Raw genomic sequence first — 13,477 nt, forward strand, 5'->3', positions numbered from 1 at the left:
TTGCTTAAAACACACTCTCCAGAAATATTTACTGAAGATATACATTCCGAGAGCCAAAGTTCTATGAAATATGTTTATGTGTCATATTCATCACAGTCCAATAATTTTCTCTATTTACGTGTTTTAAAATAATATTGTAAAAATAAAGAAAATGAAGAAGAAGCAGCTTGATATGGGGAAATATTCCCTTTCTTTAACACAATGTTACAATGAAATTTAAAATTTGACTTTAAATGTCTTACATATCTCCAAAATATTTTTAACAAATATGTTCCTTTGAACTACAGGTTTCCAGAGACTTGACGGGATTACAGGAGCGCTAATTGTTAGAGATACAGCAAGCAATGATCCTTCAAGTACTTTATATGATTTTGATCTGCCAGAACATTATATTTATATTCAAGATTGGATTCATGAATTGGGTGCTAATAATTATCCAGGAAGAAGGATACGAGATCCGAATCAACTACCAAAGACGTTTCTAATTAATGGAAAGGGAAGGTACAGAGTAAGTTATAATTAAGACAAACGTTTGTAAGCAAAAACACCGGAATACAAGCACTAGATATAGAGACATGTGATGAAAACATTTAGCCGTGTGTGAAATATCATTTAATTTGTGTCAAAGAGCATTAAGTCACATGGAAACATGCATAGATCATGAAGAGTGAGAAAAAAAGGTATGTTCCTGATTGCACGTAACATAAGAATAAATTTACTACATGCAAAAAGCTCATTTTGCTGGATTTTTGTCTGTGTTCATCAGTAGGACAAACGCGATAATCATCCATCATGTGAATGTCAGTCTTGATATCTTTCTCCCATCACCTTTATATCTTGGAGGAACCGCTTACTGTGTTCCTAACCGTAATCTACAAAGTTGTCGGAAAATTTCTCCAAATGACTATGGAAGTAATGTAACTTGATATTCATATTAGCACCTATGTTTCTGAAAGCTGTAAGCATATTTCGAACTAGTTTCTTATAGTTATTTAATCTGTGGTTCCCGAAGTTCTTCACTACACAAACGAAACTTCATCATGCAGCGACTTCCGTATCGTTCATGACAGTTACAAATTTCGCATTATGCATAAGCTTACGGATGTCAGGGCCATGAAATATTCCTGTCTTTAGTTTTCCTATACTTTTACCTTGGAAGGATTTACAAATGTATTTGAAACAATTGTCATCCTTGTCGAAAGTCCGAAAATTTTGTTTTGTAACTCCCAACTTGATATTTAAAGGTGGGAGAATGATTCTGTTCCTGGCAACTCCGGCTTGTTAATGATGTTTCCTGCACCTATTAACATATTTTCTGTTAATGGCCATATGCCCTGCTCCCAATGCAGATATTTAGCTCGACAATCCCAGATGCAGATAAAGCAAGAGTATTTGGTGTATCCACTTCGCTATCATAACAGTAAATTTACCATTTTAAGGTCTACACAGATATACCACTCGTGTTCATGATAACATAGCATCTGTAAGATCTGCTTAATGTTTGCATACTCTTCTTTAAGTTTTGTCGAGTATCCAAGAGGAACAGGTGCATTACGGTTGCCATTGTGCAATAGCACACGTTTGGAACTTCTTGAGCAACTGTCTATAAAGGGTCACCAATCTTCTGGTCGATATTTTGGCAATACTAATTGAAGAAGAATTTGCGGAATGTTGTTACAGTACACTGTCTTCACCGTTCATGAAATGTTGGAGAAAGTCTGCTCTCTTGTTCGATAAATTGTTATTTTAGTATCAGGGCTCAGACAGTTCTTTTTCTTCAGACTAGATGCAAAAAGTTCTGATTGCTGTTTTCATAGACCGTGTTCTCGTATAAGATCATTCGGTTCATTTTGCAAGAACTGTCCATTTCGCACCCTTCTGTCGTCAAATTCACATTCAGTGGTGTCACTTACCTACTGGCTTTCTTCAACATCGGAGAATGCAAGTGGAGAGAGGAAAGTAAACACCGGCACTGATATATCCTCACTGCGAGACACTGGTCTTCTCGCTGATTCTAAGTCAGAATATTCCCATTTGTGTTTTCTGTAATAATTGAAGCCTTTCATGATTGTGGCACAAAAATAACAATCATCATGGTGATTCTTCTGTTTTCTCTATACCATAAGCACACCAAATTTCAACCTTGTTCTACGTTTGTCCAATACCGTAAGCACTCGACATAAGTCTTGCAAATCTTATGAAACGCCCAACTTTCGTCTTGGTGTCCAACCTTTATACTGAAATTTGCTTGCTTGACGAAGTCAGTGATATTCCTCCTTTCTTTCAGTTGACAGTATTCGCCACAGATGTAGCAGAAACCATGGGTCGTTTCTACAGCCTCTTCGTGAAGAATTAATCTTTCACTGAAAGAAATGAGGAAACAAACATAATTTTAGTAACAGAAATGGAAGCATTTACAAACTAAGGCAAATACTATTAATCATATTCGGCACAAAATTATGTCTATAATTACACAACTTTTACAGCATAGTAGGGACATACATATATTTCATTCAAGATACATCTATATTGATGCCAATTATCTCAACACCTAGAGCCAATTTGGTAAAACTAATGTTATTTTTGGATTCAGCGTGTACAATATACTTAGAATTCATTAAAATATTACCGACCGCAGACATTTTTCATTTTATAATATAATATAAAATATAAAAAGTTTCATACCATTAAAAGTAACAAACACGAAGTTCATGGTTTTCAGAAATTACGTTTGTAAGATGAGAAGGGGAATTTCATTTAATATTCAAATCTTCGATTTTTTTTACTCAAAAATGTGTCCAATGTGATTATTTGTATAAGTAAGAATAAGAGTTTTGAATTTTGCTGTATAAATTCTCAATTAAATGGAAGGTAATACGAGTTCAGTGTTTTGGAATGGATTGGTAATTTGTATAAAGTTTGAAGAGAGCCTAATCTGAGGATTTGCTAAACTTCAAGGTATGAATAGTGTTTTTTTAAAAAAATAGTTTTACTGGAAATTCTGCTTGTAAAGATGGAGTGGAGATTTATTTTATAATATTCAAGATTCCAGGTTTATATTCATTGAATATTATTCTTCTCGTAACAGAAACGGACACGTCTTCTTCTATCAGAATAAGATGAATGATTAATTTCCCACTTGTAAGAAGATGGTTCTTTTAAGACTATCAAACGGTCCAAAAACAAAAGAGTGTTGGTATTCTACGATTATTGAACTGAGCGCAAGCAAGCTTCTGCCATCCTACTCAAATGAACGTATATGCCTGTTTGTTTCGTGGTAAATAAAAACATTTACCTGACATTAAGGAAATGTTGCATGTGTTGTATCTTTTCTTTTAGGAAATAATTGTTATAAAGGTTGAACTTTGTCATGAAGAGAAAGTGAAAGGGTGTAAAATTTGGATTGGAAGCTAGCACCATTACATAATGTTATAAAAAATAATATCTTTATTAGAAACTATGTAAAACATTATACGTTTATGATGCAATTTATTATACATTTCTTTTAAGTTTTCTAAGTTATTCCCCTTGCTTGCGTTTGAAATCGGTCAGAAATGATTAGCCTTGAAGATAATCTCAAATTACAGGCATATGATAAAGTAATTATCCTTCATATAATCGGAAAGAAACTTCCATTTTATCCTATTTGGTCGTATCTTTTGTTTTAATCATCCAACCATTCTCACAACTTGAGGTTGAAATCTGTCAAATATAAAGAATAAATACTCCGGAATAAAAATTTATATATATACAGAAGGCTGTTTCATCCTTATGATAGCAATTTGCAGTCGCTACCAGGAGCGCTATTTTCGCGTTAGCAACGTGACGCACGCAGTACGGAGTAGCCAGACACTTGCGTACAAGCCGTGCAGAGAAGAGACGTGTGTGAGCAGAATGCCGCCGAAAATCGACCCTTTTTGGGAGGGTTACATCGTAGCACTTTCTGATATAGGCTACAGCTATAGCCGAATAAGAACACAGTGCAAAAGGAAAGGTTTCACAGTGTATGATAAGGGAATTAATGCAGCCATCCATCGCAATGCAAACCCAGAGCAAATCATTGCCATGCGTTGTCAAAAGGGGCAAAAGAAGCAACCAATTCCACGACGCAGTCAAGACGTCATTGCCAAGGTCCGCCTGTTTGTGATCCAGGAGAATCTATCCGCCCAACGTAACATAGCGAGGCGTGTTGGATGGTCAACTGCAACTATACACCGAATCATACGCCACAATTTGGAACTCAGAAGTGCACATCAGCGGCGGGTCTATATTCTGAAGCCAACGCAAACCGCAGAACGGCGGGTTGCATGCAAAAGGCTGTATGAAGGTACCTGGCAGATAACAAATGGCGTTATGTGATCACCTTAGATGAAGCATGGGTCTGTTTAACAGGATTCCAGCAGATGCGTGCAATTTACTACCGTCGCAGTGATGGAACCGATCATGTAAAGTGGGTTCGCTCCTGCAAGGAGAGTTTTCCAAAGGGATTTATGGTAGTGACGGCTTTCTGTACAAAAGTAAAGCTTCCGATACACCGGGTGTCATTAAATGTCAAGGTAAATGCAGCGTATTATATTGAGCATGTACTGGAACCCATCTAACGCCAACATGCCCCGGCTTTGTATGTCAATGACACTGACAGAGTGTTCATCCACCAGGACAAGGCCAGCAGCCATACTGCCAAACGAACGGTGGCCTACATGACACGTATGGGACAGGAGACAGATGTAAAGGCTATCCCATTTCTAGACATCCCCGTCAAGTCATCAGATGCATCCTCTATGGACTTTCGTGCTTTTGGCCTACTCAAACGGAACATCAATAAGCGTCGTCCGACCGCGCTTAGTTGCCTTTGGAAAGATGCAAGGAGGAGTGAGCGAAATTGGATCAGACAGTGCTCAATAGAGATATCCTTCAGTGGAAACTACGATGTAGTGCAATCATTCACCAACGGGGTTCTCACATCGAACATGATCGCTGGTAGAAACGGGGTTTTATTCCTTAAGGCACGGGTTTGTACTTCATTATCATAAGGCTGAAACAGCCTTCTCTCTCTCTCTCTCTCTCTCTATATATATATATATATATATATATATATATATATATATATATATATATATATATATATATATATATATATATATAAATTTGGAAGGAAGAAAACACGATAATTGGATAATTGAAAGAGACACGTCACGATTACTTTATGAAAAAATGGCCATTATTAGATGCACATTTTCCACATCTTTCAGCTAGTGGATATTATTCCAATAAAGTTATACTTGTTTATTGGCAAAGGATTTTTGTAAAAAAAAAAAAAAAAACACTTTTTAACTTCTTTGAAAGTACTACCAATCGAAAAAATTCATAATCTGAAAGCACAAGGTCTGACAAATACTATAGCTGTCTTAATGCTTTTCTGTCATGGTAGTTTAGCATGTATTTAACTGGTGTTAAAGTGTGTGTGGTGACCTTATTACTGTTTTACGCTCTATGATGGATTTCTACCACTTGTACTCGTAAGAGCCGAAATAAATCTACTTTCGGGGTATCGAATTTATCCAAGCAATTACTTCTTATTGTGTGCGTGACTGTTTTACATTTTGGGTCTCAGCATTGAAGAATGTCCACCACTTTCGGTTTGCATAAAGGAAAAAATGTCGAAATGAAAGTTACTGTTCTAAGCCTCTATTTAAAGTCTGTTCCAGGTAACCTGATAGGAAAGTCTCCTACCTGCCACCACTTGCCACTGCAGAAGGGGAAAGCTAGTCGTTGACCTTCACAGAGAGCGAAGCTTTTCTAATAAACAGAATCGTGTAAACTCTAAATTCGTACGTCAATTCGCTCGTACCTAACGCTGAGACTACTGTTCCTTTTAGCTATCAAACAGAGTAACAAACAAATGCTGTTTTTAATTTTTGTCTTGTAGAAAAGTATTGCATATTATTTATAGATTAAAGTTTACTCCACTGTAAAACATTTTATTGTCTTAAGAAATATCGAAAACATTAAATTAAGTAAGAACTCAATCTACCTAATTTTGTATGAATGTGAAGTTGCTCCCTAACACAAATACGAGAACGGGACTGCGAGGTTTCGAAAATAAAATTTCGATAAAAATATTTGGAGGAAAACAGGCATTCATTCAGGTGAATTAAAACGCTATACAAGCTTTTATTTTACAATAACTACAAGTCACCGAGTATTATAGAAATAGCAAAGTTAATATAAACCGTATAAGATAAGCATGACATGTTGCTTGTATGGAAAATACGCAACAAGTCACCAAGTTCTATTCAAATAGAATAGGAGCAGGAGACTATTTGCTGGACGAAAGAGGAGGTTTCCGGACAACGTAAAGCAGGATCTCTGAAGGATGGATTTTAACAAACATTGCCTTCTCGCAGGTTAAAATCTAATGGAAATGTTTGTTTCTGTTACGATTAGCTTTTGAGCTCTTTAAGCCAAGTCGTTCGTTATTTTTATGTAATTGAACGAACTCGTATTTATCGTTACTCTTTCTTTCTTATACAACGAAAGTTTTTTTTTTAATTTTAGCATTTCGGGTTCTATTCTTATCATCTTAACACTCTGATAATTTACCCATATATATTGTACTTGATTTTCCATTTTACACTGTGTGCGTGGGTTTTCTCGGGGTTCTCCCATTTCCTGCCACTTTCTTCATTCCACCATTTCATTCACTTCTCATCACCACCATTTTCTTTAGCCTAGCCGGCATAAGCATGGTACGTAAAACTTATAAAGATTTCATTTTCGGTTTTCAATTTTATATTATGAAATTATTGTATTAATAAGTAAATACCCATTCAATTGCCAACCCTGCCATCCCTTGCCATTCCAACATTATGTCACAAGCCAGGCTGCTAAAAAGAATGAAAACAAACAATACAATTGTTCAATAAAATTTCCATTATAATAACACGTGTTACTTACCTCAGTAATACAGACAAATGTAATTAAATGCTTTAAAATACATAGTTTTATTATGAAAGTTGTACTTTATTGTTTAGGCATATTTTGTTACACTCTATACCTCCGTGTACGCGGGCTGATTGTGGAAGACGGAAAACCAACATTCACGTGTAATTGAGCATAGTGGGGGGAAGAATTCTTCTTTTTCCTATCAGGTTGCATAAAACAGATTATAGTATCAAAAGCCCTTATTCTTTCTGCTCTGTAATGATCAATAAGTAACCGGAAGTAGTAGTAAATGTATACAATTTATGGTTTTAATACAAGGATGCGGGTGAAAATGGTATGCTTTCTTGAGACACTGAATCGATTTCTTACAAAATCGTTTGTAGCTATCATGTTACCGTTTTTGTTCGATAGTAATCAATGTTAAAACTGGAAATAATATATTTTACTCCTGCTCCATTGCTGGAACTCAGATTCGATTCCCAAAAATCTGTTTTCACGTTCTCTTATCATTCCTGTTCTATGGAAATAAATATTGAAATGGGACGTAGCAGTAGACTGCTACCACTTTCGATCTTAGAGGAATGATGTGGTTGAAGACAGAAAATATTATTAAGACACTGAGTCGATTTTTTAAAAACGCTTCTTTGTTTCTTACCGTCTCTTACCTGTCGACAGACAAATGGACACAACTATACTCTAAGATTTCCCATACTCATGCAAAGCATACTTTAGAAGTGTATCAAGTGAGTTTCGTTTCACATTGTAAAATTGTGGTACACGCCCGAACTGTACAAATGCAATTCAATTGTAGAACCAAAAGTTCTAGATTTAGAACTTACGATTGTGATAGATGGATAAGGTGAGAAATTGAACCTGTTGTTCGAGGCGGGAAACATATTAAAACAGCTTTCCGCTATATCTTACAATTATTATAATTATTATCATATAGAAGTCAATATACAGATTTCTGCCACTCACAGTTGCATAGAGGGAAGATGTTGATAGTAAGAACTACCTTGCGTTGCTAAATCTATATAGAAAACTTATTTCCGTTATCTATTACCGTTTCGTAACCATAACAACTAGTTTTCAATCTGAAGTTGCCATTTTCTACTTGTTTTGATATGAATAGGCGCGCGCGCAAACGTGGAGATAACACTCTTGTGATATATATATCGCTACCTCTTAACGTTTTTGCTCTATGTAGATCAATATAGAAACCGAAAACGGTGGTTCATATGTATTATTTGCGGTTCTAGTAGAAGAGAAACTTAAGGTTATTCAGAACGTCCAAACAGTTTGTGTCTAAAACGATAGATGGCGCCACCGTCACCAATGTTAACATATACAACTAATACAATTAAAACAATCAAATATAAAATAAACAGTTCAAAAATTAAGCAAAGACGGATATAATCTGGTTAATGGACGTTACAAAATCTAGGGAATGGTACGTGTCGATTTCAGATATTGTTATTAGTTTCATTGTTAGAGGCCACCATTGTTAAAAAAACAATCAACTTTATCTGCCGTACTTTCTACCAGAAACTGACCAAACTTTGCACACCCATTTAAGATTGAAATATCTAGGGAATGGTACGTGTGGATTCCACATATTGTTGTTAGTTTCATTGTTAGAGGCCACCATTGTTAAATAAACAATCAACTTTATCTGCCACACTTTCTACCACAAACTGACCAAACTTGGCATACCCATCGGATTACAACTGAGATATCTACTGAATGGTACCAGTCGATTTCACATATTGTTGTTAGTTCCATTGTTCGAGGCCGCCATTGTTAAATAAACAATCGTTGGATTTCTCCATTGTTAGATAAACAATCAACTTTATCTGCCATACTTTCTATCAGAAACTAACCAAGCTTGGCACACTCATTTACGATTGAGATATCAATGGAATGGTACGTGTCGATTTCGCCTATTGTTGTTACTTTCATTGTTAGAGGCCGCCATTGTTAAATAAACAATCGTTGGATTTCTCCATTGTTAGATAAACAATCAACTTTATCTGCCATACTTTCTATCACAAACTAACCAAGCTTGGCACACTCATTTACGATTGAGATATCAATGGAATGGTACGTGTCGATTTCGCCTATTGTTGTTACTTTCATTGTTAGAGGCCGCCATTGTTAAATGAACAATCAACTTTATCTGCCATACTTCCTACCAGAAACTGGCCAAACCTTGCACACACATTTAAGATTAAAATATCTAGGGAAAGATATGTGTCGTTTTCTCATATTGTTGTTAGTTTCATTGTTGAAGATCACCATTGTTAAATAAACATTCGTTGGATTTCTCTATTGTTAAATAAACGATTAACTTTATCTGTCATAATTTCTACCACAAACTAAGTAAACTTTTCACACTTATGAACGATTGAGATATCTATGGAATGGTATGTGTCGATTTCACATATTGTTGTTCTTTCATTGTTGAAGGCCATCATTGTTAAATAAACAATCTTTGGATTTCTAAATTGTTACATAAACAATTAACTTTATCTTACACTCTTTCTACCAAAAACTAATCAAATTTGGCGCACTCATTTACCATTGAGATATCTATGAAACGGTACGTGTCGATTTCACTTATTTTTGTTAGTTTCATTGTTAGAGGCCACCATTGTTAAATAAAAAATCATCTTTATGTGCCACACTTTTTAACAGAAACTGACCAAACTTTGCACACCCATTTAAGATTGAAATATCTAGGGAATGGTATGTGTCGATTTCACATATTGTTGTTAGTTTCATTGTTGAAGGCCACCATTGTTAAAGAAACAATCAAGTTTGCCACACTTTCTACAACAACCTAAACAAAATTTGCAGACTCATTTAAGATTAAGATATCTATGGAACGATATGGGTCGATTTCACATATTGCTGATAGTTTCATTGTTAGAGGCCACCATTGTTAAATAAACAATCAACTTTATCTGCCACACGTTCTACCACAAACTGACCAAACTTTGCACACCCATTTAAAGTTGAAATATCTAGGGAATACTGTGTCAAATTCACATATTGTTGTTAGTTTCATTATTGAAGGCCACCATTGTTATATAAACAATGGTTGGATTTCTCCATTATTAAATATACAGTAACTTTATCTGTAATATTTTCTACCACAAACTAACCAAACTTGGCACACTCATTTACGATTGAGATATCTATGGAATGGTGCGTGTTGATTTCACTTATTGTTGTTACTTTCATTGTTAGAGGCCACCATTGTTAAATGAACAATCAACTTTATCTGCCATACTTTCTACCACAAACTGGCCAAACTTGGCACACCCATTTAAGATTGAAATATCTAGACAATGGTACGTGTAGATTCCACATATTGTTGTTAGTTTCATTGTTGAAGACCACCATTGTTAAATACACAATCGTTGGATTTCTCCATTATTAAATATACAGTCAACTTTATCTGTCATATTTTCTGCCACAAACTAACCAAACTTGGCACACTCATTTACGATTGAGATATCTAGGAAATAGTACGTGTTGATTCCACATATTGTTGTTAGTTTCATTGTTGAAGGCCACCATCGTTAAACAAGGAATCAACTTTATCTGCCGTACTTTCTACCAGAAAGTGAAGAAACTTTGCACACCCATTTAAGATTGAGATATCTAGGGAATGGTACGTGTGGATTCCACATAGTGTTGTTAGTTTCATTGTTGAAGGCCACCATTGTTAAATATACAATCAACTTTATCTGCCACACTTTCTACCACCAACTGACCAACTTGGCATACCCATCGGATTACAACTGAGATATCTAGGGAATGGTACCTGCCGATTTCACAAATTGTTGTTAGTTTCATTGTTGTAGGCTACCATTGTTAAATAAACAATCAACTTTGTCATACGTTCTACCAGAAACTGACGAAATTTTGCACACAAATTTAAGTTTTAAATATCTAGGGAATGCTACGTGTCGATTTCATGTATTGTTGTTAGTTTCGTTGCTGAAGACCACCATTGTTAAATACACAATCGATGGATTTCTAAATTGTTAAATAAACAAACAACTTTACCTGCCATACTTTCTACCACAAACTAACCAAACTTGGCACACTCATTTGCGATTAAGATGTCTATGGAATGGTACGTGTCGATTTCACATATTGTTGTTAGTTTTCTTGTTAGAGGAAACCATTATTAAATAAACAATCATTTTTATCAGCCATACTTTTTAGCAGAAACTGGCCAAACTTTGCATACCCATTTAAGATTGTAATATCTATGGAATGGTATGTGTCGATTTCACATATTGTGTTTGATTCATTGTTGAAGATCTTTATTGTTAAATAAACAATCATTGGATTTCTTCTTTGTTAAATAAACAATCAACTTTATCTTACATACTTTCTACCACAAACTAACCAAACTTTGCACACCCATTTAAGATTGAAATATCTAGGAAATAGTACGTGTTGATTCCACATATTGTTGTTAGTTTCATTGTTGAAGGCCACCATCGTTAAACAAAGAATCAACTTTGCTATATTTTGTACCAGAAACTGACCAAACTTGGCACACCCATCGGATTACCACTGAGTTATCTATGAAATGGTACTTGTCGATTTCAGTTGTTGTTGTTAGTTTCATTGTTAGAGGCCACCATTGTTAAATAAACAATCAACTTTATCTGTCATACTTTCTACCAGAAACTAACGAAACTTTGCTTACCTGTTTACGATTGAAATGTCTATGGAATGGTACATGCCGATTATCAAGGGCTAACAAGCCCTAGCCAAATTGTGTGTAATACGTCATTATGCTTGGGATCAAACGATAATTATTCGTGATCAAACGAGCTGGCCAAATTCCGATTGAATTTGTTTTCATGGTGGCTGTGGTGGAGGGGCTAACAAGTCATCGGTAAATGTTATTGTTCGGAAAATGGAATAGTGCAAAAAAATAAACATATTTCATTCAGAACTTTGTTGTGCCTGCTTTGTAACCAGTGTGAATTAGTTGTGTGCCGCCAGATTTCTTTCTTTTTTTTTTTTTTTGTCTCAGGTGGAGCGGGATGGCCCCCTACAGCGTTCCTAGAATTACACTCTAAAAGCCCACAGTGTTCCTAGAGCTGCACTCTAAAATCCCCTCCCATATAACTGACCTTTGTTTCACAGCAGACACCTCACATTTGAACTCTGTTGAGATTCTGTGTAAGTTTGTCGGTTGTACGCACAAATTGAGAGTATAAACATGTATTAGGGAATGAGAAGTTCTCGAAATAAATTTGCAAGCTGAATATTTTTTCGCGACATAAGTGAAGAGTAATTGTATATCCTTGAAGAGTACCCTGGAGAGTAAGAAAACTCTAAGCAAAATAATCATTGAATAAATAGCAATGTAATCACTAGACTTCGGAATTTTAGGCACCAAAAAGTTTAATTTTAGGCGCCTAAAATAGGTACTAAAAATAGGAAAATAGGCGCTAAAAATTAAAAATAGGCTCTAAAAATAATAGTATAAATTATTACATACCCCTTTTTATTAACATCTTTTGTTTTCAGTGAATCAGGTGATTCATTCAGTACACAACTTGCTCATTCGTAATTTTGGAAACAGTAAATTACCAACAGTTTCTCAAAGTTTTCGACTGTCAATCTCTCTCTTTTGTCTGTAAGGATCATCTTTGCTGCCGAAAACGATCTTTCCACTGAGACAGATGTTACAGGAGCATACTTAAATTTCGATACATTTTTCATTTCCACTTCGTCGGGGATGGTTTCATCCTCTCCCATCAAAACTTTCCCTATACGAGCCAACACAAGAAATCCCTCATTCTTCTTCACTACACTTTCCCACTTACACTGCACTTTTTCCCCAACTTTCCCCGTAGCACTTTGGATTTTCTTTTCGGCTTCGTTAACTACTGACACCTGTTCACTAAGTGGCTTTCCCGTAGCTTCCAACTTAGTGATCGTCGTAGGTAAGAATGAAAAATTTGACTTGATATATACAAGATCTCTTTTGAGAATGGGATCTTTGAAAAGTTCCTTCAAAACTGAAACACTTGCAATGTTTTCCACACCAGGAAGTTCGCCAACAACACCAGCAATAGCGTCCAAGTTCTCTGCGTAATACAAAGCTGCTTCGAGCCATGTTCCCCAGCGCGTTAGGACAGGTTGTGGAGGAAGAGAAATGCCAGGCAGTTTTTCTTTAAAGACAGCGATTCTCGATGGGGCTTTGCAAAAAGTTTTTTTCATGTTAGAAATGAGGGCATTGACTTGAGGAAATTCGTTCCTGATTGTTTCAGAAATTCTATGAAAAGCATGTGCTACACAGGTAACATGGATGAGGTTGGGGTAGAAAGGTTTTAGGTTCTTAAACGCAGCAATCATGTAAGAAGCTGCATCTGTGCAAAGAAGAAGAATTTTAGAATCATCCACACCACTAGGATACAGAAGTTGCAAACTTTTGTTCACGGTGTAAGCAATTGTCTGGGCACTCACTTTCTTAATTTCCTTGCTACTTAACAAG

General features: G+C 35.7%; 1 protein-coding gene across 1 annotated transcript in view; it reads left to right on the top strand.

The window, feature by feature from the left end:
- LOC145660945 (multicopper oxidase 3-like) overlaps positions 1–13,477 on the top strand; it is a 96,249-nt gene that overhangs the window by 39,336 nt on the left and 43,436 nt on the right. Inside the window, exon 5 of the mRNA XM_081726386.1 lies at positions 288–508. Within this exon, the coding sequence (XP_081582512.1) occupies positions 288–508 (221 nt within the window). The remainder of the gene's footprint in view (positions 1–287; positions 509–13,477) is intronic.

The sequence above is a fragment of the Thermobia domestica genome, chromosome 9 (genome assembly GCF_964235325.1).
Source record: "Thermobia domestica chromosome 9, izTheDome1.hap1.1, whole genome shotgun sequence".
Classification (NCBI taxonomy): domain Eukaryota; kingdom Metazoa; phylum Arthropoda; class Insecta; order Zygentoma; family Lepismatidae; genus Thermobia; species Thermobia domestica.